Below are 25,793 nucleotides of genomic sequence, written 5' to 3' on the forward strand. Positions count from 1 at the left end.
TTGGTTGACCCTAATGGGTCCTTTTCAACTCAGACTTTCCTGTGAGAAATTAATTTTAGGCTGAAAAATAAAAAAAAAAGAAAAAAAAGAGTGGTTTTAGCCCCACATCCAGAGGGTGGGAATGCCTTCCTCAGTTATCCCAGACTGGAGAGAGGATTTCACTCCATCACCTCCCTGTCCTCTGTCAGAGCACGGAGTTTGCAGTTCTGCCTTCATTTGGAGAGGTTCCAGGGGCCTCCTGCAGGTGTTGCAGCCTTTGAGCCCTCAGGACTTTCCTGGGAAGCCACTGGAAGTGCAGGATTGAAGCAATGCTATCAGGTAACCTTCAAAATAATCCCATTTACAAAGTCCCAAGTCAGCTGCCTGCCTGTGCCCTTCCCTGTGCCTGCAGCTTTTATTACTCTGACAGTGAAAACCCCTTTTTCTGATTTTTCTGACCCCCAGTTTGTTTTTATTACTCCCCCAGTGCCAACCCCTTTTTCTGAACCCCAGTTTGTTTTTCCATGGAGCTCCTGTTTCATTCCAGGAGATGCAGGAGGAGGATTTTGCTTCCCCTCTGCTCTTGCTGAGCTGGTGGGAGCTGGAGCAGTTCCAGGCAGCAGCACAACCCTTTGCTCCTGGTCCTTGGAGGTGTCACCTCCCGCTTTGGTGTTAATTTTTGAAGTTTTGGAGAAGATTTGGGTGTTTTAGTGCATAGGGGTGGAAGTTAAAATCCCTGAAAATCAAGGCTGGCCTGAGGAAGGAGTTGCTTGGGAAGTGTCTCAGTGGCAGAAACAAAACTGCTGCTCTTTTGTGGCCGCTAAATTCCAAGATATTACAACAGCTTCCTTCCCTTCAAAAAAAAAGAACCCAAAAAAGCAACAAAAATGCTTTTTTTTTGGCCTTTTCCTGCATTTTTGTTCTTGCTGGCTGCGCTGGCTTGGCCTGGGCCGTGTTTGTGTCCTGCCACGGCGATGGGATCATGGAACAAACCCTTGAGGTGGCTGCAGTGACAGTTGTGCTGCGGAGGAGTAAACAATGATGTAGCAGTTCCACGGCCTGGGGTCATAGCCAGTTCAGCCCGTGTGTCTGCAGCTTTTCGGGGCAATTTTCACTTGTTTCTAGTAGACATTGGCTTCCTGTTTTGGCTTTGCTTTTGTCCCATCCCCTGCAGAATCCGTCTCTGCAGGACAGCAGGGTCCTCGGGAGCCCAGTGAGGATTGGCACAGGCAGCCAGGGAAACTTTTGCTGGGCTTGTGCTCACTCCTGTGTCCAAGCCAGCCTTCAAACCTTCGCTTTCATGACACCAAAACCACCCAGAACATTCAAACCACCCCCCAACTGTTGCAAAACATTTTGTTCCAAGCTGCTGCTGGAATCCCTGAGGTCCCCGTGGAGGCAGCAGAGCAGCTGCTCTCACTGTGGATTATCCCTTTCCTCTCAACTCCAGCCTTCATTTCCTCTCCCCTCCTTCCTGGGAGGAACAGCTGCGCCTCTGGAGCCTCTGCAGCTCTTGGAGCAGGGCTGGAAATGCAGGAAATGGGTGACTCTGGAAATCTGCTCTTCCTGAGCGTGAGCCCAGGCACGGGCTGCTCTGCTCCTGAGCCTGGCAAACGGGGCTGGGAGAGCCAGGGAGCTGCCTCTGGACCTGTTCCCTCCTCCTCATGGCCATGAAATGTTGGTTATTCCCAAAAAACCCAGTTTGGGTCCCAAATCCAGAGGGTGGGAGAGCCAGGGAGCTGCCTCTGCACTCTGCTCCCTCCTCTTTATAGTCATGAAATGTTGGTTATTCCCAAAAACCCCGGTTTGAGTCTCAAATCCAGAGGGTGGGAATGCCTCCCTCAGGTGATCCAGAACCCTCTCCATCCCCTCCCTCTCTGTCAGAGCACAGATTTGCAGTTCTGCCTGGGTTCTGAGGGGTTTTTCAGCAGCCGCGGGGGCTCTTTGTGCCCTGGTTGGGGTTTCTGAGCCCCTTTCTGCCTCCCAGCTGGCAGCAGCCCGCTCACCTCGCTGCAGTTGCAGATATGTTTTATCTGCTGGCTCTCAAGCCCTTTCCTAGAGGACCAGGGTGTGTTATCACAGGTTGGAGCTGTGGTTTGCTGTTATCACACCTTTTCCTTTCTCTGAGGTGCTCTATAGACAATTTCAAACATGTGCCTTTGCACCATGAGATTTATTTCCTTATTTATCAGGGCATTGCAGATAAACTCCATTATTTACATACTGCAGGTGCCTGCTGAGGTGAAAATATTGCTGTTGTTAGATTTCATAATACTAATTTTTAATTACATGGGAAATTAAAATAAAAAGCTAAACCTGCAAATCCATCTCCTCAGCCACCTATTGAATATTTGATAACAGCACGGGTGAATTTATATCAGCAACATGTAAATAATGGAAGTATTTGTAATTATTTGCAATAAATTATCCAAAACATGATAAAATTATAAAAACAATCAGTATTCACCCAAGCTCTAAAGGCATTATAGAGATTAAAAAGTCCAAAAGTCTTCCCAACCTTCATTCCTCTCCCCTGGGTGCAGCAGGATATTTAATTGATTTATCCTCACTCCCCAGAGGGGATCCAGAGGTGCTGGTGCTGACTGGGAGCCCCTGGAATATTTGGAATATCTTTAATTATCCCCATTTTCCCTGGACTGCTCCAGGCTTGCAGCTCCACGCAAACCCTGAGTTTCTATGGGAGAGTGAAAGGTGCAGGGAAGCACTGAGGAGTCCCAGGGGAGCCTCTCCAGAATTCCCTGCTGGATTATTCCCATTTTCCAGGAGGATCCCTGAGATGGGAACACTTTGGGACCTGAAACCAAATCCTCTGAAACTTGTTCTGTGCTCAGAACTTGGTGTCTGCTCATTGTTCGTTTTCATTTTCAGCTTGGGGATGTGGAGAGGCACCAGCAGCTGCTGGAATGAACAGAATGAACAGAAATTCCCTTTTCCTTGCTTGACCAGGATTTTCCCTTTTCCATTTGTGGTTCTTTCCTCATTTCATTAAAGAAATCCCAGGCACTTTTCAGGGAGGGTGGGTTCATCAATGAGCAGTTGTTTGCATGTATTAATTTCAGTAATTATTTGAGTAGCAAGTGTTGAGTTTTTAAAACTCAGATTTTAGTGTGGATTTTGGAGTGTTAACAGAAAAATGTTCCCTTGAGAAGCCAAAGTCTGGGTGTTTGGAGAGGTTTTGGCACCTTAAAGAACTTTAAAAATAATTAAGGGTTAATGAAAGAGGTGATTTTAGCTGGTGGCAGCACCACACTCAGCTTGGCATGAGGGGGTTTCCCAACAATGCAAAACTCCCACCAAACCCTGCCTGCAGAGCTGGGGGCCCAATTAAGCTTCAATAATGCTTTTCTAATTTTAATCTGCGCTGATTTTGCTGCTCGTTAGGCTGGAGGTGCTAAAGAGGAAGGGTTTTTTTAAAGGGTGAAACATGAAATTGTAAGAAAGCTCGGTGTGGAAGGCAGCGCACAAGCTGTTATCAGCAAATCTCTGCTTCCTGCACTCATCAGATATCTGGGGCTTTATCAAACGGACACCCCACCCTGTCGTTGTGGTGCTGGCACTCCAACTGCAGCTGCTAAAAAAGGCACTTGGAGAAAAACCTCTACTGTGGATTTGGGTTGTGCTACAGTGCCAGAACTGCCAAACTGCCCAGTAAGTTCTGCCCTCAACTTGTAACTTACACAGTTTCAATAACTTCAGGTATTGAATTCTTAATAAATGCTTCGTTTAATTCCCACCTGCATATTAGAAAATCTGTAGGAAACTGGATTTGTATTTAGGATTTGTTTCTCTCTTTATTTATTGTTTTTTTATTTGTAGAACTCGGATCTCTCCCTACAAACACAGCGGGGTGTCCAGCCAATGGTAACCCCAAAGGAAAAGTTGATGTATTTCATATAAATGTTCACAGAAATGGTGATTTTTCATTACTGCATTGGATTTTAAAGAAAAAAAATGAGAATTTAAAGTTAAGTGGAGTAAGAGAAAGGCTGGTGGAAGGAAAATTACAGATTCCATTTGGATCTGGTGTTTGGGGAGCATTTCTTCAGAACAAGAAAACCGAGTAGAAATGAAGTGGTTCAACAAGCAAAAGCTGTTTCCTTAGCTAAAGCTTCCTTGGGAAGGAGCTGGGATATTTAACAATATTTCAGCTGTCAGGGAGCTGCTCTTGGCCACAGCACAGAGAAATGGAGAAGCTGCAGAGTGGAGTCACCGAGTTCTCGTGGTTCGTGAAATTAATAAATCTGGTGAGCCCTCAGTAATTCCTTATCATCCTCCCCTGTCTGAATTCATCCAGAATCCAAATTGCACTAATTGAATCCAACCCCAGGAGATAACCCTGGGGCTGCCCTGAGACTTGTTAACATTTCCAGAGTAATTGGAATTTTTCTGTTACGAAAAGGCTTTTCCTTTTTGTTATTTTCTTTTAAAACCAAACCTCTCTCAAAGCCTCATCCCCAGTTGTGCCATGTACCTGCTGCACCTCGCACGGTGGATGGAGAGGAAAATGAAATAATTTCAGTTTAGCCTCAGCATCTGTTTTCCTGAAGGGTGGGGAGGCCCTGGCACAGCCTGCCCACAGAAATTGTGGATTTCCCATCCCTGAAGTGTCCAGGGCCAGCCTGGAGCAGCCTGGGATAGAGGAAGGAGTGGGGTGGAATTAAATCATATTTAATGTCCCTTCTCAGACTTGTATTCTGGATTTTGCTGCTGCTTCCCTCTGTGCACTGAGGTATCTCAGAGAAATTAGCAGCCTTTTGTTTGGAGAGAAGGGAAAGGAGCTGACTTCAGTCGTGATTTCCTGCTGCAGTGACAGCAGAGTGCTCAGATCCAAACCAACTTCAGCTCCAGCTGAGGAGCCGGAGCTGGGCTGGAATTAAATAATATTAAAGGTCCCTTCCCAAACTTTTATTCTGGATTTTGCTGCTGCTTCCCTCTGTGCACTGAGGTATCTCAGAGAAATTAGCAGCCTTTTGTTTGGAGAGAAGGGAAAGGAGCTGACTTCAGTCGTGATTTCCTGCTGCAGTGACAGCAGAGTGCTCAGATCCAAACCAAGTTCAGCTCCAGCTGAGGAGCCGGGGCTGGGAGCGCTCGGGACACAAATCCTGCTCTGCTTGCTCTTGATCTGCCCAGATTGGGAGTGGCAGCTGTTGATGGGCTCGGTGAGAGCAGGGCCTGGGGGCCGCTCTGGGCCCTGCTCCCCTGCGAGGCAGGAGCTGGGCCGAGCTGGGCCGAGCAGGGCCGAGCAGGGCCGAGCAGGGCCGAGCAGGGCCGAGCTGGGCCGAGCAGGGCCGAGCTGGGCCGAGCAGGCCGAGCAGGCCGAGCAGGGCCGAGCTGGGCCGAGCTGGGCCAAGCAGGGCCGAGCTGGGCCGAGCAGGGCCGAGCTGGGCCGAGCAGGCCGAGCAGGCCGAGCAGGGCCGAGCTGGGCCGAGCAGGGCCGAGCAGGCCGAGCTGGGCCGAGCTGGGCCGAGCTGGGCCGAGCAGGCCGAGCACGGCTGAGCACGGCCGAGCTGGGCCGAGCAGGGCCGAGCTGGGCCGAGCAGGCCGAGCAGGCCGAGCAGGCCAAGCTGGGCCGAGCAGGCCGAGCAGGGCCGAGCTGGGCCGAGCAGGGCCGAGCAGGGCCGAGCTGGGCCGAGCAGGGCCGAGCAGGCCCAGCAGCTCTCCCGTGCTGATGGATGGGAGCAGCAGCCCCTGCTCTCGTTTCTGGCACGCATCTCCAGCCCCGCTTATCCTCGTCCAATTCACGCTGCAGCCGAGGCTCCCCGGCCCTGGGGTCGCCTCATTTCCATGAAGTGCAGCAGAAAGACAAATGCTGCTGACCTCCCTGTGCTGTGCTGCTTTGAGGTGGGAATAGCCTGAGAAAAAAACCCCAAATCCTAAAAAAACACAGAGCCGCCCCCTCCTCCCCGGGTGCCTTTTGGAGGTTCTTGAAAGGAAACCAACACCTGTTGAAATAGTTACTTCGATGTTTGGCCCAAATCCCAAACAAGGGGTTTTTTTTCTTTAACAACAAAAACATATGCAGGGGCCAGGGAAAAAGCACAGCTAGTTCTGATATTGTGCTTTTTGTGCTCTGAGTTGGAGGGGCTGTGACTCATTAAGTGATACTAACACAGGCTTTCTCTCATTTCATGTCTTGCTTCAGGAATTGCGTGGCAAAATACTGCACAAGAAAGGCAAAGGGGCCTTTCCTGCTCCTTCCAGGGGACCTTTCCGAGCCATTTGATAGGGAGAACTGGGGATATGTTATAAATCTTCAGCCCGAGGGGATTATCTGCCTTTTTCTTTAAGGGAAAAGCCCTAAAGCACTTTGTGGGTGGTGCTGAGGGTTTGGGACACCCTGGCAAAGGCTGGGCACAGCCCTGGGGCTGTTTGCCCACCTCAGTGATCCCGGGGTTCTGTGCTCCTTGGAGAGGTGTCATGTCCAGAGTCAGCTCCTGAACCAGGGATTAGTTTGGTCCCTCAGCTCAGGCACAGGGATTTTAACTGTCTGTGCAGTTGGAAATTGCTGGTTTCTGGGGGAGATTCTGTGAATAAAAAGTCTTTGAGTTTTCTAGGAATTGTTTGAATGTCAGGAAGATGCGTGCTCAGGGTGAGCTTGTACTCAGGGACTGTTTTAATATGAAATTCCTCCCTGGGAGGGTGGCAGGCTCTGGGATGGGATTCCCAGCCCAGCTGAGGTGCCCCTGGATCCCTGGCAGTGCCCAGAGCCGGGCTGGAGCAGCCTGGGGTGCTGGGAGGTGTCCCTGCCATGGCAGGGCTGGGGTGAGGTGATCCCTGAGGTCCCTCCAACCCAAACCATTCTGGAGTTGTGTGATCCTGCATGGACACTGCCCAGAGTGTTGGCATGGAGCAAACGGGCTGGGCCTTTTCTCTGCATCCTGTCTGGGTGCTGGCACTGTGCTGTGGGCACCTGGAGCACCCCTGAACATCCTTGAGAACCCTGAACATCCCTGAGCACGCCTGAGCATCCCTGAGCATCCCTGAACATCCCTGAGCATCCCTGAGCATTCCTTAGCATCCCTGAACATCCTTGAGTACTCCTGAACACCCCTGAACATCCTTGAGCATCCCTGAGCTCCCCTGAACATCTCTGAGCTCCCCTGAACATCCCTGAACATCCCTGTACATCCCTGAGCACCCTGAGCACTCCTGAGCATCCCTGAGCATCCTTGAGAATCCCTGAGCACCCCTGAACACCCTGAGCACCCTCAGCACCCCAGCTGAACACCCAGCAGTGTCTCCAGCCCTGGGCAAACCCCCGGACCACGTTACTGCAGGGTGGTTCCTGCAGTCCAGTGAAGCTCTGCAGGCCCTCCATGTGTGCCTGTGCCGCAGGGAATTCCTGGTGGTGCTTTGGGTGTTCCTTGGCTGGAGGGGTTCTCTGTGAAATGCTCTCTGTGCTTTGTTTGAGAACCTGGCTCTGCCTTTCCCTGGAAATCCCTCCCTGCCCTTTCTCCAGGGCTTTTCCTGCTGCAAGAAACGTGTGGGGAAGGTCGACCCTCCTTTGTGAAAGTTGGATTGATGCCCTTTAATGATCTCCATTCTCAGTGATCGCAGTGTGCTGGTTATAACTGTTGAAATTGTGTTTTCCTCCTTCTTTTCTCTCAGCTACAGCTGCAGAAAACCCAATATTTGCAACTGGGGCAGAGTCGTGGCCAGTACTACGGGGGGTCATTGCCAAATGTGAATCAGATTGGGAACAGTGCCATGGATCTCCCCTTCCAGGTGAGTTTGAGGCTTTTTCCTTGGGCTTGGTGAGGAGTTCTGGGCTGGGATGCTGCTGTGTCCCCCAGGCAGCTGCTGCTCCAGAAGTCACACCCTGCTTTGAAAACTCCTGCTGGGTTGGGATCTGGGGGTATTTTTTATGTTGATTGTGGTAGATTTTAGTTCTCTGAGAGATGCAATTCCTGATGGAGTCTGGGAAGATGCTGAAAATTCAAAGCAAAATGGGAGGAAATAAAGATGATGTTGGGGTGGAGGAACTGATGTGCATGTTCTGTGGGAGGAATCCTGGGAGAGGAGGAGAGCAGTGGGACACAAAGTGGTATCAGAATTATCACTTCTTTTTGGAAAGGAAATGTAAGAAAGTCCTGGCTGGGTTTTGTGACTCCAGGAATGATGCACCTTAGACAAAATCAGAGTTTCAGGTGAATATCTTGCTGTTTGAAGCATGTTTGGACAGAGGATGTTGTCCAAGGACAGGATTAGCTGGTGGATCCTTTGTGGACTCCTGATTTCCACGTTTAGTTGATTTAGAGAGCTCAAAATAATGAACATTTCTGCATTGGCTTTCCTTTTTTGAGCAGTCAGAGTTACAGTTGAGCTCACGAGGATGTGGTGGGAAGGAAATTTTGCAGTTTGTGGTTTTCTGATGAAGGCTGCTTAATAAAGATGGAGAAACTCTTGCTGACCTCCTCTAACTGCTGCTTGAAATAGGTGCAGACAGCTGGATTTGGGCAGGTTAAAAGCTTGAATCTCATGCAGGAGGAGAGGCAAAAGTCTATTTTAATCTTTAATTCTTTGGGGAATGCAGGGCAGAGGTTTGTAGTGGATTGGAGTCCCCAGTGTTACTCCACAGTGTCTGCTCTGTTCAAGCTTTTCTCTTCAGCTTTTTGTTAGGGGGGTTAAGAATTCCTGTTAAACCACAATATTTCAGTATTTCTGTGCTTGATGGCCATCACTGGTGGTTTTTACCTGGACTGTTTTAATCCTGACTGCTGAAAAGGGAATATTCAAACATTTATGAATGACTGGAGGAGGAGACAGAAACGAACTATCCTTACACCCTAGGGTTTTCTATATTCTTTCACACACACACACACTAAAAAAAAACCCAAATTGATGTTGTTCCAGATAACAAATGGTGACAAACAACAAAACAAGGCCATGTGTTTGTAGCAGGGGGAAAAGCTTTCCAGGTTTTTCCAGTCTGAGGCTGAGAGCGCGACTGCGAACGTCTCTGGGATGGTGTGAAGGCAGAGCCTGGGTGCTTGTGCCTGCTGGGAGCGTTGGTGTCTGAGCATCTTCTGCCTCTTTGATTTGCAGCACAACGGAGCTCTGGCTGAAGCCTTTGGAGCAGTTCCTGTCTCTTTGGTAAACAAGTTTTTAGGTTTGTGCAAATACGTATTTAGGACTGGTCCCTTAGCCCAGGTGGATACGTATTTGTGCACAGCTGTGCCCTGCACAGGAGTTACTGCTTCACCCCAGGGCTGCCCCACAAAGCCAGGCTGTGCCCTGCATCCCAGTCGGGAACCTGCAGATAATTCCTGTGCAGGCTCCCTGCACTCGCTGTCGTGTGGTTCTTTCTGGTTCTTGGGGGTTTCTTTGGTGCAGCCAGGGGATTATCCAGTCTTGGCCTGTGGTTTCAGCAATCTCTGAGCATGTGCACTCAGCCTGCATGTTTAAATCGTGGGGAAGGGCAGAATGAATTCCCAAATCCTGCTTGGCACCAGGAGGCACCAAAGCATCACCCAGCAGTAGGTACCACTCCTCCTTCCCCCTCATCCCCCTCACTGGGTTCATTTCCTGACAAATCCTGAAAGGACGCTTGGAGAGCACGGAGCTTTTTCCTTCCTGTCTGCATTGAGCTGCTTTTCCCATGGTTTGGGGGCTTTGGGGTCTGCTCTCAAGCCCTTGAATGTTCTTCAGGGGAGTGAAACCCTTGTAGTTCTTCATTTTCCCAAATACAATCAGTGCTCAGATCTATTCATTATTTTTAATCAGTTTTTCTCCCTAGAGTTAAATATCTCATGCCATGCAGAGATGGGGAGTTTTAATCCAGGAACACTGTCCTGGTGTTTGGCCCTAAAGAAATTTCATAGGAAGGTTGCAGAGAGCAGCCAGACCTGCTGGAGGTGATATCCATTTCCTCAGGTGTTTTCTGTTCCCCTGAATTCAGGATTCTTTTGGGATCCTGGTTCCTGGAAAGCCAGGGAACAGCATTGCCCCCAAATCCCTCTTTCTGTGAGCTGTAGCCCTGATCTGGGACACGTTCTGTGTTTGTTTGTGCCACTGCTGCACTCAGATGAGATTTTTGTTGTGTTTTTGATAAGGAAATTGTGCCAGTAAAAGGTAAAACCCTAAGAAATAGCTGTTTTTACATGGAGCTTTTTGTCTTTCTAATTTTCTGCCTTGGCCTCCCTTTAAATTCCAGGTGAGCCCTGTGCTCAGGGCTGGCTGCTCCTTTTTTAGCAGCACTGTGCTGACACCACTGACATAGGAAATTGCTTTTCCTGTTGACCTTCCAAGCACGTATTTGCAAGTTTTGCTGCCTTTTGGGCTGTAACAACAGCTAAAAGGAGGAGTTTGAGACCTTTTGTCACTTTGGAATGATGAATATTCCCACTTGTGTGTGGGGATTGTTGCTCAGTGCTCGCAGCAGAGATTAAAGCACCGTGTTTGAATTTAAACCCCTTAAAATTGAGATTCTGTTTGAGATTTCTCAGCCAAGTGAGGAAGTGAAGCACAAACCCCACGATCCGAAGTGCTGAGAGTCCTGTAAAAAGTCACTGAGCTCCTTTCTAGTCCCCTGTTGCCTTAAATATTCTGCTGCATATAAAATGTTGGCCCTGAAATGAGAAAATAAACACCACAGCCCCTCTGCAGCTCTGTTAACACAGCCTGTGTGTGCAGAGAGGGTGAGGAGCCCAATATTTGCTGAAGAGAAAAGGGTTTAAAATAGTAGAAAGACTCTTTAAAAAGTTCATACAAACAAAGCCTTTCAAAATAAATGCAAAGCTTTATAGAAATAATCTTTTCAACAGCCAAAGCTGACACTTGGAAAAAAAAGAAAAGCAGAAAAGCCAAAGAAAAAGGGATGAATGTGGGAGCCAGATGGTTTCATGGCTTGGCAGACAGGACAGTGCATTTGCCACGTGCAGCACCTGAATGGAGGAGGAAATTTTGGATTTCCAAACAGATGGTGTTGAGGGACTCAGCAAAGCTGTTCACATTGGCAGGGAGTGCAGGGCTGGGGAGGATTTCTCTCCCTGGAGAGCCATAAATTGCTGCTGGAGTACGAGCAGAGATTGACCCCTCGGTGCTTCCTCCGTCCCCCCGGTACGCACTGGGAAGGGCTGTGGAAAATGTGAGAGTTTTCCAGCTCAGCCTGGGAATTCATCTTCCCTGTCCTTCCCCTGCCATCCTCCTGCTCTGAAATCATCTGCTCAGGATGTCAGTGAGATAAGAGTCCAGGTGGGATCATCCCACCTCGGGTCACCGAAGGAGCTGAAAATCACTTCAAAGCCATCCGACAGAGGAGGAAGGAAACTGCTTTTCTTTTCCTTTTCGTTCTCTCAGTGTCCCCTTCACATAAATGTGCTGCAAGGAGGGGTGAGAGGCAGCCTGGGAGCAGGCAGCGTGTCCTGGGGAATGCTGAGCTCAGCGTGCAGCTCCTCCCGCATCTCCTGGCCCGGGTCAGGCTCTGGCATGTTCCACCCTGCATGCTGCACCAGGGGCATGTGGCCGGCGCCTGGCAGCTCTGCCGCGCTCAGCCCGGGGCTTCAGGGGTGCCAGGCTGCGAGGGCAGTGCTGGGCCGGGCCAGGGCGCTCCAGCATGGCCCTTCTGGAGGAGGCAGCTTTCCCAAAAAGCTGTGGAGGAGAAACAGCAACACAACGTGCGCCTGGTGTCGGAGTGGGACTGCTCAGAGCGAGCCAGCCTGGCACAGCAGCAGCAGGAGGAGGAGGCTCTGGGCAGGCGGGGCTGTTCCCTGGGGTAATGGCTGTGTCTCTCCCAGACCCCGTTCCAGTCGTCGGCCCTGGACACGAGCAGGACCACGCGGCACCACGGGCTGGTGGACAGAGTGTACCGGGACCGGAACCGCCTGGGCTCGCCCCACCGCCGCCCGCTCTCCGTGGACAAGCACGGCCGCCAGATATCCTTGGGGACAGGGCTGTGCCCGGCCGTGCCTCCTGCTGCATCCCTGGGTGCCACCCCAACACCCCTTCAGCTCCATCCACCCCCTGGGGGTGTCACACCATCCATCCCTTCAGCTCCATCCATCCCCTGGGGGTGTCACACCACCCCAACATCCCTTCAGCTCCATCCACCCCCTGGGGGTGTCACACCATCCATCCCTTCAGCTCCATCCACCCCCTGGGGGTGTCACACCATCCAGTGCCTTCTGTCCTTCCCCTGGGGGTGCCACACCACCCCATTCCTCCTGCTGCATCCCTGGGGGGTGCCAGACCATCCAATGCCTTGTGCTGCTTCACCTGTTGGTGCCACACCATCCATGCTTTCTGCTCCATCCCCTGGGGATGTCACACCACCACCATCCCTTCTGCTCCTTCCCCTGTGGGTGCCACATCACCCATCCCTTCTGCTCCCTCCCCTGTGGGTGCCACACCACCCATCCCTTCTGCTCCTCCCCTGTGGGTGCCACACCACCCATCCCTTCTGCTCCTCTCCTGTGGGTGCCACACCACCCATCCCTTCTGCTCCTCTCCTGTGGGTGCCACACCACCCATCCCTTCTGCTCCTCTCCTGTGGGTGCCACACCACCCATCCCTTCTGCTCCTCTCCTGTGGGTGCCACACCACCCATCCCTTCTGCTCCTCTCCTGTGGGTGCCACACCACCCATCCCTTCTGCTCCTCTCCTGTGGGTGCCACACCACCCATCCCTTCTGCTCCCTCCCCTGTGGGTGCCACACCACCCATCCCTTCTGCTCCTCTCCTGTGGGTGCCACACCACCCATCCCTTCTGCTCCTCTCCTGTGGGTGCCACACCACCCATCCCTTCTGCTCCTCTCCTGTGGGTGCCACACCACCCATCCCTCTCGTTCCCCACAGAGAATCTGTGAGTTTGGTGGTTCTGACGGGGTAATTGGGGTGGTTCTTGGGCTGAGGTTTCCTGCTGGAGTGGAAGTGTTGCTGCCTTGACCCGGCCCACGTGGACAGCTGTCCCTATGGCACCGTGTACCTGTCCCCGCCGTCGGACACCAGCTGGAGGAGGTGGGTGTCCCCATCCTGACCCTGCAGCACTGGGGATGGTGCCTTTAGACATTCAGAAACTCACTTTGGAATTCACTAGTGCTTGTTTTAGATGAGCTTTAAAATTGAGGTGTCTGCAAGTGATACTTGGATTTAGTGGTACCTTTTTAAAGGTAAATCCTTAAAGTTTAATCTTTGAAAATCTTTAAAAATCCAGATGTTCACAGGCACAGCCCAAGACTTGGATATTTCTCAGGGTGCAGAAACTGGGCTGGGAATGTTCCAGTGGGAAGGAACACAGAGTTACACTTTGAGGGTGGCCACACTCAAAGTTCATCCTGAGATGTGTTGGCCATGAGAATTCCCATCTCCACAACATCCTGAGCCATTCCTTTTCCTCCTCCCAACAGGAATGTTTGTTTTAACCACCACAATAACCAAAGCATGGTTAAACAGCTTAAAAATGGCATTATTTGATCATATTTAATCTGAACAAAGCAGATAAAACTCTGTTCTAACAAGGGCAACCAATTTATCCTGTGTTCCTTTCAATCCCATTATTGCTCTTCAAACTTGAACTAATTTGTTCTGCAAATTGATTGTTTCACCAGGAAATTCTGCCTGGTTTCTGCCATATAGAGAGTTTTGGGTTTTAATGCACAATATTGAGGTTTTACCGAGTTGTTGCTTTTATCTGAGCGGAAATTCTTTTATTTAGTGAAGCTGACAATACAAATATTGTGGGTTTTGCTTTCTCTCAGGACAAATTCTGATTCTGCCTTGCACCAGAGCACCATGACTCCAGCTCAGCAGGAATCCTTTTCAGGAGGGTCACAGGACATGCAGCAGAAAAGAGGTGAGCAGAAAAAAAAGAGATAAAAATATTTGTACTGATGGAATCCCCACAGATTGGGCCTCATGTTTGTAAAATTCAGGAGTGCTGACACTCCCTGTGACAGCAGTTGGATCACATTCACCTTTCTGGCTGCTGAAATCCAGGAAAAATGACACAAAACAAAGGGAGAAGTTTTTCCTGAGCCCCAAGTGATAGAATTGAGGAGGATCCTCTGGGCTGGGGGGGCTCTGGAGGAGCTCCTGGGGCAGAGTGGAATTCCCAGAATTTCAGTAGGGACCTGCAAGGAAGGAGCAGAGGCTGCACCCCGAGTTTATTCTGGCTGGGGGATCCCCAGGAGCATCCCTGGGAGAGGCAGATTCCAGAGGATCCCAGGGCAATTCCAGGCTGGGAAAGGAGGAGGAGGAGGCAGATTCCAGAGGATCCCAGGGCAATTCCAGGCTGGGAAAGGAGGAGGCAGATTCCAGAGGATCCCAGGGCAATTCCAGGCTGGGGAAGGAGGAGGAGGAGGCAGATTCCAGAGGATCCCAGGGCAATTCCAGGCTGGGGAAGGAGGAGGCAGATTCCAGAGGATCCCAGGGCAATTCCAGGCTGGGAAAGGAGGAGGCAGATTCCAGAGGATCCCAGGGCAATTCCAGGCTGGTGAGAGGCAAATTCCAGAGGATCCCAGGGCAATTCCCGGCTGGGAAAGGAGGAGGCAGATTCCAGAGGATCCCAGGGCAATTCCTGGCTGGGAAAGGAGGAGGCAGATTCCAGAGGATCCCAGGGCAATTCCAGGCTGGTGAGAGGCAGATTCCAGAGGATCCCAGGGCAATTCCAGGCTGGGAAAGGAGGAGGCAGATTCCAGAGGATCCCAGGGCAATTCCAGGCTGGGGAAGGAGGCAGATTCCAGAGGATCCCAGAACAATTCCTGGCTGGAGCAGCTCCGGCACCCTCAGCTCTGGTGCCCTCTGCTGGGCCCTGCTCCTGCTCCACTCAGGAAAATCGGGAATTGCAGATCCTAAAGGGCTTTAACAGCCTTCAAATCCCTGATCCCAAAGAAAACTCCTCAATTTAACCCTCCAACAAACATCTACAAACACTTACAAACACCTACACCTTCTAAAACTTCCTGGGGAGTTCCAGCAATCCAAAAAGTTCTCAGCAATTTTTTATTGTTTCATCCTCCTCGAGAATTTAAACTTCGTAAGATTTTCCCAAAGGTTAAACTGATAAGATGAATATTATTGATTGTTAATGATTCCTTTTCATCTCTTTTTAGTTTTATTGCTGACTGTCCCTGGAATGGAAGAACCCACCTCTGATGCAGACAAAACCCTCTCTAAGCAAGGCTGGGACACTAAAAAGGTGGGGATTGCACCTTTCAAAGAGTAGAAATTTTATTTTCTGAACATATTTAGATAAATGAATGCTTTAGTCACTGTCATTATTAATAAACTACTTGAGATTGGAGATTAAATGCTGTATTTAAAAACAAATAATAAATATTAGAGCAGAAAGAACATTTTATGTGGCTGTGAATGCACAGGCTGGGTTATATGAGGAGAAAGTTTTGAAATTTAAGATTTCTTGGACGAATAAAGCAAAAAAATGATAAATATCTTCTAAGAGCTCCCAGATCTTACACAGAAATGATTAAATTGAACTTATAATTGAAATATTTCTGAGGCAATAGCCTCCAGCAGCATCTTTGCCTTCAAATCTCTCTCCCTTCTCTTTCAGACTGGGTCATCGAGACCTAAATCCTGTGAAGTTCCAGGAATCAAGTAAGTTCTCGGCAATTTTTTATTTTAAAGGCACTGAGATCTTTAAGAAGAACTGTGGATTGAATGTCCTATTGCTTTGGAATATTCTGGGAAGGTTCTAGGTACAAAACAAGACCCTCTGAGGGTCAGAAATACTAATAATATCTTTATGGAATTTCTTGTTAAAGATATTTAAAAAGCTCAAAAACTTTTCTTAACTGTTAAATACATTTTAAAATGCTCAAAAAAATCTTCTTTATGAATTTTTCTTGTGAAATAAATTTTAAAAAGCTTTAAAAAATCTTCTTAATGAAATTTTCTTGCTGAATGCATTTTAAAAATCTCAAAAAACGTCTTAATAAAATGTTCTCGTTAAATACATTTAAAAAGGTGAGAGATGTCTTCCTAATGAAATTTTCTTGTGAAATAAATTTTAAAAAGCTTTAAAAAATCTTCTTAATGAAATTTTCTTGCTAAATACATTTTAAAAATCTCAAAAAATGTTCTTTATGAAATCTTCTGGTTAAATACATTTTAGAAAGCTCAAAAAAATCTTAATGAAATTTTATTGTTAAATACATTTTAAAAATCTCAAAAAAAATCCTAATGAAATTTTCTCATGAAGTAAATTTTAAAAAGCTAAAAAAAACCTTAATTAATTTTTCTTGTGAAATCATTTTAGAGAGCTCTATGCAGACTGAGCTATGAATGAATTTGTGTTTTCCCTGCACGCAGCATCTTCCCGTCGGCCGAGCAGGAGAACACTACAGCCCTGATCCCTGGCACGCACAACACGGGCGGCTCGCTGCCAGACCTGACCAACATCCACTTCCCCTCGCCCCTGCCCACGCCCCTGGACCCCGAGGAGTCCTCCTTCCCTGCCCTGAGCAGCTCCAGCAGCACGGGCAACCTGGCTGCCAACCTGACCCACCTGGGCATCAGCGCTGCCAGCCAGGGTGAGCGGCCCCAGCAGTGCCCTGCTTCCCCTTGGGTTTGGCTCACTGCTCCTTTGGGTTGTGTGTGCAAAAAATGGGGATTTATGTGCTCACAGGACCTTTAACTGCTCTTCTTGGTGCTTTTTGGGGATTGGATTTGGGGCCTTTTTTATTTTTCATTTTTTTAAAAATTTAATAAATGTTTTCATTTTAAAATTTTTTGATTAAAAATTTTTAAATGTTTTCATTTTTAATTTTTGACATTAATTTTTTATTTTTTAATTTATTTTTTCATTTTTAAAATTTTAAAATTTTTATTTTTAATTTTTTTTAATGGTTTTAATTTTATTTTTAATTTTTTGAATGTTTTTGTCAACAAAGAGGGTTGTTTGTTGTTTTTTCTTTTTTAATGATCAATGACAGTTGCGAGTCTCTTGATTCCTAGAATAGTAATGAGGAGTTGTAGCCAAAAATACAAATCTATTTCCTGTGCTGGGCAGGATTCCCTTTCCCACTTCTCCTGGACTGGGAAAAGGAAATGACTGTAATAGGTGAGTTTGGGAAGCAAGAAGAGAATTTAACCCTTTAAAGGATTTCACCATCTGGGGACAGAGTGGGGCAGCACTTTCAGCTGCCAAGTCCCCCTTTCCCCTTTTCACTTTTCAGCATCCTTGGAGGAGTTTTTGGGCTCCAAAGTTTCAGGGATGGCTTTAGAAATCAGGATTTCAGCCACAGTGGATCTCCACATTTCCCCCCCCATAATTAGCAAAGTAAATTATATAAACCCAAACTGGTGAGTGTGAAACTGCTTTGACAGAAGAAATTCAAATTTCCTCACTGACTTCATTGCAGCTTCTCTCTGGAGCTGATCCCACCCTTCATGCACTGCCCCCTCAGCCCTGGGTGCTTTCCAAACTGATTTTCGCACCCTTCCCTTGCTGCTGAAAGCTCCCTGAGGCTCCTGCCCCCTGTGCCCTGCTCAGGGGTGCCCCAGCACCCCGAGGGGACGTGGGCACACAGCACTGCCAGTGCCAGCGCCTTGGCGCCCACAGGGGTGCCAGTGCTGGGCTGGGCACCTGCCTGGGCACCTGCCTGCCCGAGCCCCTTGTCCTGCTGCCTCCTTGGCAGCCTGGCCTTCCTGGCAGCGCTGAGCCCGTGCCAGTGCCCGGGAGCTGCGGGCTCCTCTGAGTTCTCCTGCTCACGCTGCCTTGGCCTCAGATCTTCCCTCATTTCCTCTGGGGTGAAGCAGAAAAGAGGGGAGGGTTCTAAACTCCCAGATTTTTGGCTCGATCTGAACAAAATGATGATATCTGGGCTGTTTATCCTCACCCCGTGCCGGGCTGTGGCTCCTGGCATTGTGGTGGACATTTCCTGCCCTGCTGTGCCATTAAAAACGGGGCTCTTCCTGCATAACCAGTTCTGCTTCTGCTTTTTCCATTAAAGAGGCGTTTGCTTTTACAGTACCTCAAGTGCCCTCTGATAAGGCTGGTTCCAGGATTTGTTATCTCAGCCCCAGAGCCTGAGCCCACACAAACAGAGCAGAACCTGCATTTGCTGGGCTGCCCGAGTGCAGGCGTGCGAGCGCAGTGCCCGCGGTGTCTGAGCTGCTGAGGCTGCTCTGCCTCTTCCAATTCCTCAGCCTGGCCACCAGCCCCACCCACCTGGGTGCCTGGGCTTGAGCCAGGACAGCCCACAGGGCTCTTCCTCTCATCCTGATGCTCCTCAGCCCGACCAAATTAATTACAAATCACCTAACGAGCTCCCGCGCCATCGGCCGAGGCGCCTGCGGTGCTGCTCGCTCGGGCCGCTCTTTGCTCTGGGTTTGGGGAATTCCTTTGGGTCCAGAGCTCAGCAGGGCCCTGCCGTGTCCCTGCCCTGTCCCTGCCCTGTCCCTGTTGTGTCCCTGCCCTGTCCCTGCTCTGTCCCTGCTCTGTCCCTGCTCTGTCCCTGCCCTGTCCCTGTCGTGTCCCTGCCGTGTCCCTGCTCTGTCCCTGCTCTGTCCCTGCCCTGTCCCTGCCCTGTCCCTGTTGTGTCCCTGCTCTGTCCCTGCCCTGTCCCTGTCGTGTCCCTGTTGTGTCCCTGCTCTGTCCCTGCCCTGTCCCTGTTGTGTCCCTGCCCTGTCCCTGTCCTGTCCCTGCTCTGTCCCTGCCCTGTCCCTGCCCTGTCCCTGTCCTGTCCCTGCCCTGTCCCTGTTGTGTCCCTGCTCTGTCCCTGCTCTGTCCCTGCTCTGTCCCTGCCCTGTCCCTGTCTTGTCCCTGCCGTGTCCCTGCTCTGTCCCTGCCCTGTCCCTGCCGTGTCCCTGCCCTGTCCCTGCCCTGTCCCTGCCCTGTCTCTGTCCTGTCTCTGCTCTGTCCCTGCCGTGTCCCTGCCGTGTCCCTGCCCTGTCCCTGTTGTGTCCCTGCTCTGTCCCTGTCCTGTCCCTGCCCTGTCCCTGTCCTGTCCCTGCCCTGTCCCTGTTGTGTCCCTGCTCTGTCCCTGCCCTGTCCCTGCCCTGTCCCTGTCCTGTCCCTGCCCTGTCCCTGTTGTGTCCCTGCTCTGTCCCTGCTCTGTCCCTGCTCTGTCCCTGCCCTGTCCCTGCCCTGTCCCTGTCCTGTCCCTGCCCTGTCCCTGTTGTGTCCCTGCTCTGTCCCTGCTCTGTCCCTGCTCTGTCCCTGCCCTGTCCCTGTTGTGTCCCTGCTCTGTCCCTGCCCTGTCCCTGTCCTGTCCCTGCCCTGTCCCTGCCCTGTCCCTGTTGTGTCCCTGCCCTGTCCCTGTCCTGTCCCTGTCCTGTCCCTGCCCTGTCCCTGTTGTGTCCCTGCCGTGTCCCTGCCCTGTCCCTGCTCTGTCCCTGCCCTGTCCCTGCCCTGTCCCTGTTGTGTCCCTGCCCTGTCCCTGTCCTGTCCCTGTCCTGTCCCTGCCCTGTCCCTGTTGTGTCCCTGCCGTGTCCCTGCCCTGTCCCTGCTCTGTCCCTGCCCTGTCCCTGCCCTGTCCCTGTCCTGTCCCTGCCCTGTCCCTGTTGTGTCCCTGCTCTGTCCCTGCTCTGTCCCTGTCCTGTCCCTGCCCTGTCCCTGTCGTGTCCCTGCCCTGTCCCTGTCCTGTCCCTGCTCTGTCCCTGCCCTGTCCCTGTCCTGTCCCTGCTCTGTCCCTGCTCTGTCCCTGCCCTGTCCCTGTTGTGTCCCTGCCCTGTCCCTGCCCTGTCCCTGCCATGCTGAGGGGTTTTTTGTTCCCAGCAGGAATGACGACGACGCCGGCCCCGTCCCAGCACCGCCAGCCCAGCGTCAGCCCCCTGTCCCTGGGCACGGACTCACGGCGACCTCAGTCCCAGCAAATGTCCCCCACGCTGTCCCCACTGTCACCCATCACTCAGGTAGGAGCTCAGGGGCAAGCCAGGCTTCCCAATCACATCTATGTTGGTTTAATTTGCTTAATCAAAGAGCCACGGGGACACTGGGAAGGAATTCCTGGCTGGGAGGGTGGGGGGAAATGGCTGCTCCATCCCTGGGAGTGCCCAAGGCCAGGCTGGACTGGGCTTGGAGCAGCCTGGGATAGTAAAAGTGTCCCTGCCCATGGGACAGGAAGAGCTTTAAGCTTTCCAGCCCAAACCATGATTCCATGAACTTCATCTCTTGTTCTGTAATTTCTTTCTTTAAAGGTGTTCCTTAATTGAGAACCTAAAACAGAAGAGGTTTGTAGAGGGGACAGATTTTACTTGCTCCTTTCTAGAGCCTTGATAAAAACCATCTCTTAGGCCACATTTTCTTGTGTTGTCCCAAAGTGAGCTGTGAAATTTGAAAGCCATTTCTCTAATTTATGACAGAAACTCAATTAACTTTTAAAATCGGTTTTATTGTGGCTCTGTGACTGCCCGGGTTGGCGATTTCTGACCTTGAGATTCAGTTGGTTTGTACAGGATGGTTTGGCTTGGAGGGACCCTTAAACCTCATCCAATCCCCCCTGCCAGGGCCAGCAATATCTCAGAGCAGCTTCTCGACTCTCTGAACCTTTAGGTGCCGTTTCTACCGCACAAACCACGCCTGACTCCATTTGTTGGTGTGAGGAGCCCTCCCTGCCCGGGGGCTGACGCTGCTCCTTGTTTTGCAGGCCGTGGCCATGGATGCCCTGTCCCTGGAGCAGCAGCTGCCCCCGTACCCCTTCTTCACCCAGCCCAGCTCCCAGCAGCAGCAGCAGCCGGCGGTGGCCAGCTCCCTGCCCCAGCCCCCGCCCCTGCTGCAGAGCTCGGGGCTGCAGAGGGGCCCCCAGCTGCCCCCCCTGTCTGTCACGGTACCCTCCAGCCTCCCCCAGTCCCCCCCGGGCAGCCAGAGCCAGCCCTCCATGGGCATCGACATCAACTCGGTGAGTCTGCCAGGGGCTGGGCCTGCCAGGGGCTGGGAGTGCCCCCCGTGGGCTGGCCCTGCCAGGGGCTGGCATGGGCGCTGTGGGCTGGGAATGGGCGCTGTGGGCTGGCCCTGCCAGGGGCTGGCATGGGCGCTGTGGGCTGGGATGGGCACTGTGGGCTGGGAATGGGCGCTGTGGGCTGGGAGTGCCCCCCGTGGGCTGGGAATGGGCGCTGTGGGCTGGGAGTGCCCACTGTGGGCTGGCATGGGCACTGTGGGCTGGGAGTGCCCCCCGTGGGCTGGCCCTGCCAGGGGCTGGCATGGGCGCTGTGGGCTGGGATGGGCGCTGTGGGCTGGCATGGGCACTGTGGGCTGGGATGGGCACTGTGGGCTGGGAGTGCCCACTGTGGGCTGGCATGGGCACTGTGGGCTGGGATGGGCACTGTGGGCTGGGATGGGCACTGTGGGCTGGCCCTGCCAGGGGCTGGCATGGGCGCTGTGGGCTGGGATGGGCACTGTGGGCTGGGAATGGGCGCTGTGGGCTGGGAGTGCCCCCCGTGGGCTGGGAATGGGCGCTGTGGGCTGGGAGTGCCCACTGTGGGCTGGCATGGGCACTGTGGGCTGGCATGGGCACTGTGGGCTGGCATGGGCACTGTGGGCTGGGAATGGGCGCTGTGGGCTGGGAGTGCCCACTGTGGGCTGGCATGGGCACTGTGGGCTGGGAATCAGTTTGGACAACCCCTGGGCATGAGGGTGTGAGGGAGGCTGGGGTAAACAGCAAATGGTTTTGGTTAAATGAACCTTTAAGTGTTTTCTAGAAGAAATTTTTGTGCCAAGTTTGATTAGACCCAGCCTAAACCTATCAGCCTTTACTGAGGGATTGTCAGGGTGTTCAGTGTCCCCCAACACATCAGGATACACACTGGGGGAGCTCCCAGAGCTTTGAGAGAGAGTCCAACCACAACAACCATTTCCCAATGAAATACCAGCTGGAAAATTTACTTTCCAAAAGTTGTCTAGAACCAGGTATTCTCTGCAGTTTCACTACTTAGAGCCCTTTTATTTGGAGGGATTTTATTCCAAAATGGGATTTGTGGCTGCCTCCAGTGCCCTGAAGAATTGGAGCAGGGATTTCTGGACAGATCCCTTTTCCTGCTTGTTCTGAGGTGGCCTGTCAGGAAATGTTCTGTGTCAGCAGCTGAAAATCCCAGGTCAGGAATCAGAGGCCAGGAAAGGAGGGAGGTCCCAGCTCCCCAGTCCTGGGGGTCCCACCCGGGGTGTCCTGGCAGTGCTGGAGGGACAGGGATGGCTTTGGCAGTGAAACAAATCCATCCTGCTGGCCTGCACTCGGTTGTGGGTGGAAGTTTCAGCAGTTGGCGCTCCTTGAGAGCAGCTGCTTCCCTGCCACGCTGGGGAGGGGAGCAGGGAAGGGCAATCCAGCCGTGGAGGGGATCCCACCCCACTCAAAACCTGTCCCTGTTTGACTCTAATCCTCATCCAGCACCAGTACAGACAATTCTGATCTCATCCTTTGCTTTCTGTGTTGCTTTCCTCATCCTAAACCTCTTTATGACCTGAACTTTTAGGCTGCTGTGTTTATCTTCTAAAGCAACTCAAGTAATTCCTAAATAAACAGATTTAAAGCCACTTAATCAAAAAGCCTTTGGAGCTGTCACAGCCTCGCTGGCAACTTCTGCACAGGTTTTGTAAAGCAGAATTGAAATGTATTTGTAGTTTGTACAACCTTCTGACAGGTTGTAAGTGGCAATGCAGAGCAAAAAGAGACATTTTCTTGGGATTTACAGAATTTGGGGTCAGAAAATGGCACTGCAGTGTTCTCCCACACTGCAAATCTGGTTAAATTCACTGGATTGCAGGTTCTCCTCAGTCATCCCTTAAATTCTAACGGAGATAAAATAAGAAGAGCTGGGCTACTCTTAATGTTAATTAGTGCAGCATTATTTAAATCCCATTAATAATATTAATTTGTTCCAAACCAGGGTTCTTTATGATGGGAATAAATCCTGGAAAATAACTTCTCAGGACAGCTGAGAAGAGTATAAAAAGCCCAGCTAAAGGCTGCAGAACACAGTGTGAATTCCTGGGGGTGCCTGCTCCCTGTGCTGGGGTGCAGGGGAGTTTGGGGCTCAGGTTTATCAGCCAGGTGTTCTCACCTGCCCTGTGCTGATAGCACAGCTGGAGGCAGGGCAGCCCCCAGTGAGCACGCACGTGGGGCTGCCGTGCTGCTGAAGCATGAGCGACGTCCCTTTTGAATTATTCCCAGCTCCCAAGACTTCTTTGCCCTAAATCCTTGGCTGCCCTGATTTTTTGAATACATTTTGAAGCGAGCAGGAGTGAGACAGGCAGGAAATGCTCCCAGCCGTGCCAGAGCTGTCCCAGAGCTGTCCCCAGTGTGGGGACCTCGTTCACACAGCCCTGTTTTCCCCCCCAGGGCCGAGGAGGGTGGTTTCCCCAGCAGGTGTGGGTGTTTGCAGGCTCCCCGATGCAGAGTTTAACTGTGTGTTGTTCTGTAGGCCTCACTCCAGCAGTACCGCAGTAATGCTGGCTCCCCGGCCAACCAGTCTCCCACCTCTCCTGTCTCCAATCAAGGCTTCTCTCCTGGCAGCTCCCCTCAAGTAAGGGACTCTGTGCTTCCACAGGCCTTGCTTCTCGTGTGTGTTTGAGCTGGATTTCTCCATCACTGCCCCATAGTTGTCTCACTGTGCTCCGTGTGTGCCTCATGCATCACCGACGCCCTCCATCCCCACTCCCACAGGGCTCCAGGAGCTGCTGAGTTGCCTTTTGCAGTGAGCAGAGAGCCGCAGGACCAGGCTGCTGGTGGAGCACTGGGGTGGTGTTTGTGTGGGGGCAGAACCTCCAGGTAGAGCCCTTTCAATGGCCAGGGTGCCAGGGCAGCTGATGGGAGGGCAGCAAAGGGGCAATTCCAGTGCCTCCTGCAGCAGGAAAAAACCTGGGCACTAAATATTAAATATTTACACTAAATATCCCAAACTGACTTAGATCAGGATCTTTTTTATGTGAGAACACACCCAGTGAGAGAAAACACTGGAGAAAATGCTCTTAAAATGAGCAGCTTGTGGCTGGCAGGGATTGGGTTCCCAGCACACTCCCTTGCATGCCAGCTGCTTCTCCTTGCTCTGCCTGTATCTCCTCACACATCCACATGGCCTGGATGGAAATCACAGCTTGGGGGAGTGTGTGATCCTCTGAAGGGGAGATTTTTACCTGCCAGCAGCAAGAAATTAAACCCAGGCAAAATCTGAAGGTGCCCCAGTGTAAGAAAGTGCATTTTCAGTGCCTGATGCTGCTGAAAGAGCCCCAGCTGGCTGCTCTGGACAATCCCACCTGGAGAAAAGAAGTGCAGGGAATTCTTCCAGAGCATCACAAGAGTCTGAAAATCCATTTTCTGTTTCATCACTGAACGGTGAAGGCTGTAAGGAGGATCCTTTCTAAATAAGTGCTGCCCCTTCATGGTTGCCAGGCAGAAGCTCCAGGTCTCCTTCATTAGCCAGGTGATGGTAAGCTCAGCCCTGGATCCGAGTGGCAGGAATTGTCTGCATTTCCTTAACCCTGCCTCAAGTGCTTCTTAACCTCTCTCTCTGCCTGCTGCTGTGAGTTCTGTGTGTCTCCAGAAACCAGCACTGTCCCCAGAGCAGAGCATGCTGCACACTCAGTTCTCACTGGACAGCGCATCCACGTTTGGGGTTTATGTTGATTTATTTTCCCCTTTGGTTTCTCAATCACTCTGGCTTGGTTTTGTCCCTCTGGTCAGTGCCAACAGAGCACACACTGGGCTGTGATTTTCCTGCTGGTTTTATTCTGTAAAAACTTCCACAGGTTTTGCTCTGTTTGACAGGGACACCACGACTCTTGAGCAAAGGCAGAGGATTTATTAATTCTGCTCTCTGTAGTTTTGGCCTCTTAATTACCCCCAGAATTCTTTAGTTTTGCTAAATTAAAACTGAGGTGGATTTGGTGCCTCCAGGAATGCCCCAAAGCTGGCGGTGGTCACAGACATGAAACGTGGAGAGGAGGAAACCAGTTTGGAGGGGAAATGGGGTTGGGTGTGGAGATGGGGCAGCTGCAGGCAGCAGAACCCCTCAGTCTGCCCAGAGTGAAGGCAGAGCATCCCCTGTGGAGCACCGGGCGCTGCTGAGTGCCTCCACGTGCTCCTCTTCCTCCCCGATGCCAAAGGACGTTCCCTGACCCACGAACCCTCTGTGGGCCTTGATTTGTGTGCCACGGGTTCCCCTCCACGCTCCCGGCTCTGCCCAGCCCCTGCTCCGCTGTGCCAGCCGTGTGTGTGTGTCCCACCAGTGCTCCCAGTGCTCCCAGTGCCCGCGGGGACGGGAGGGCTCTGCCTGCCCCAGCTCTGTGTTTGCATGGCTTCCACCCCGGTGCTGGGCTCTGCTCCCCTGCTCTCCCCTCATCCTGTTCCAGTCAGACACAAACTCTGCTGCTCTAGTGCCTCTGACCTGCAGAACGGGTAGGTATTGGAGATGTGGAGATGGAACATCCCAGCCAGGGCTTGGGTTGGTGTTTCCTCACAGTCACTCATGGACCCCAGAGGGTGCTCTGGTGACTCTGCGGTGCCTCTGGAGATGCTGTTTGCACAGTGGCCTTCCTGCAGTTGTTGTAAATGATCCTGAGGCTCTGAGGTGTTGAAGGAATGGCATTTCCAGTGGGGATTTTGGGTTTCCCTTGGGAATTTCCGCGCTTGCAGCTGTAGGAACCAGCACACGTCACAGGAGGGGCAAACCCAGGCTGGGCTGGGTGGGAGGCTCTGACCTGGACTTGCACAAGCACATCCTGCTCTCCTCCTGGTTTCTTCTCATGCTCCCCAGAGGTTTTTGGGATGGAAACGGTGCTTGGTGAAGCGCAAAGATTTTAGGGATTGTCCTCATGTTGGGAATTGTCCTCTCATTCCCCTTCTGTGGAGTGAAACCACAGGAGTGAAAGGCACAAAATACCTTGATCCTCTTTGGAGCTCTCAA

The 25,793-nt window shown here is 51.5% G+C and overlaps 1 protein-coding gene across 6 annotated transcripts in view; it reads left to right on the forward strand.

The window, feature by feature from the left end:
* Window positions 1–25,793, forward strand: part of CRTC1 (CREB regulated transcription coactivator 1) — a 43,258-nt gene that overhangs the window by 11,465 nt on the left and 6,000 nt on the right. For 2 of the 6 annotated variants that reach the window (XM_054286564.1, XM_054286568.1), the window contains exons 2-12: window positions 7,609–7,725; window positions 9,046–9,093; window positions 11,736–11,873; window positions 12,892–12,953; window positions 13,694–13,788; window positions 15,047–15,132; window positions 15,508–15,551; window positions 16,266–16,486; window positions 19,675–19,811; window positions 20,546–20,797; window positions 23,313–23,414. In XM_054286564.1, coding sequence (XP_054142539.1) covers window positions 7,609–7,725; window positions 9,046–9,093; window positions 11,736–11,873; window positions 12,892–12,953; window positions 13,694–13,788; window positions 15,047–15,132; window positions 15,508–15,551; window positions 16,266–16,486; window positions 19,675–19,811; window positions 20,546–20,797; window positions 23,313–23,414 — 1,302 coding nt within the window. The remainder of the gene's footprint in view (window positions 1–7,608; window positions 7,726–9,045; window positions 9,094–11,735; window positions 11,874–12,891; window positions 12,954–13,693; window positions 13,789–15,046; window positions 15,133–15,507; window positions 15,552–16,265; window positions 16,487–19,674; window positions 19,812–20,545; window positions 20,798–23,312; window positions 23,415–25,793) is intronic. The other 4 variants (XM_054286567.1, XM_054286569.1, XM_054286565.1 and 1 more) reach the window with 3 other exon arrangements.

Source organism: Melozone crissalis, unplaced genomic scaffold (assembly GCF_028551555.1).
Source record: "Melozone crissalis strain CALT ecotype California unplaced genomic scaffold, PUWL_Pcris_2 ptg000054l_1, whole genome shotgun sequence".
NCBI lineage: Eukaryota > Metazoa > Chordata > Aves > Passeriformes > Passerellidae > Melozone > Melozone crissalis.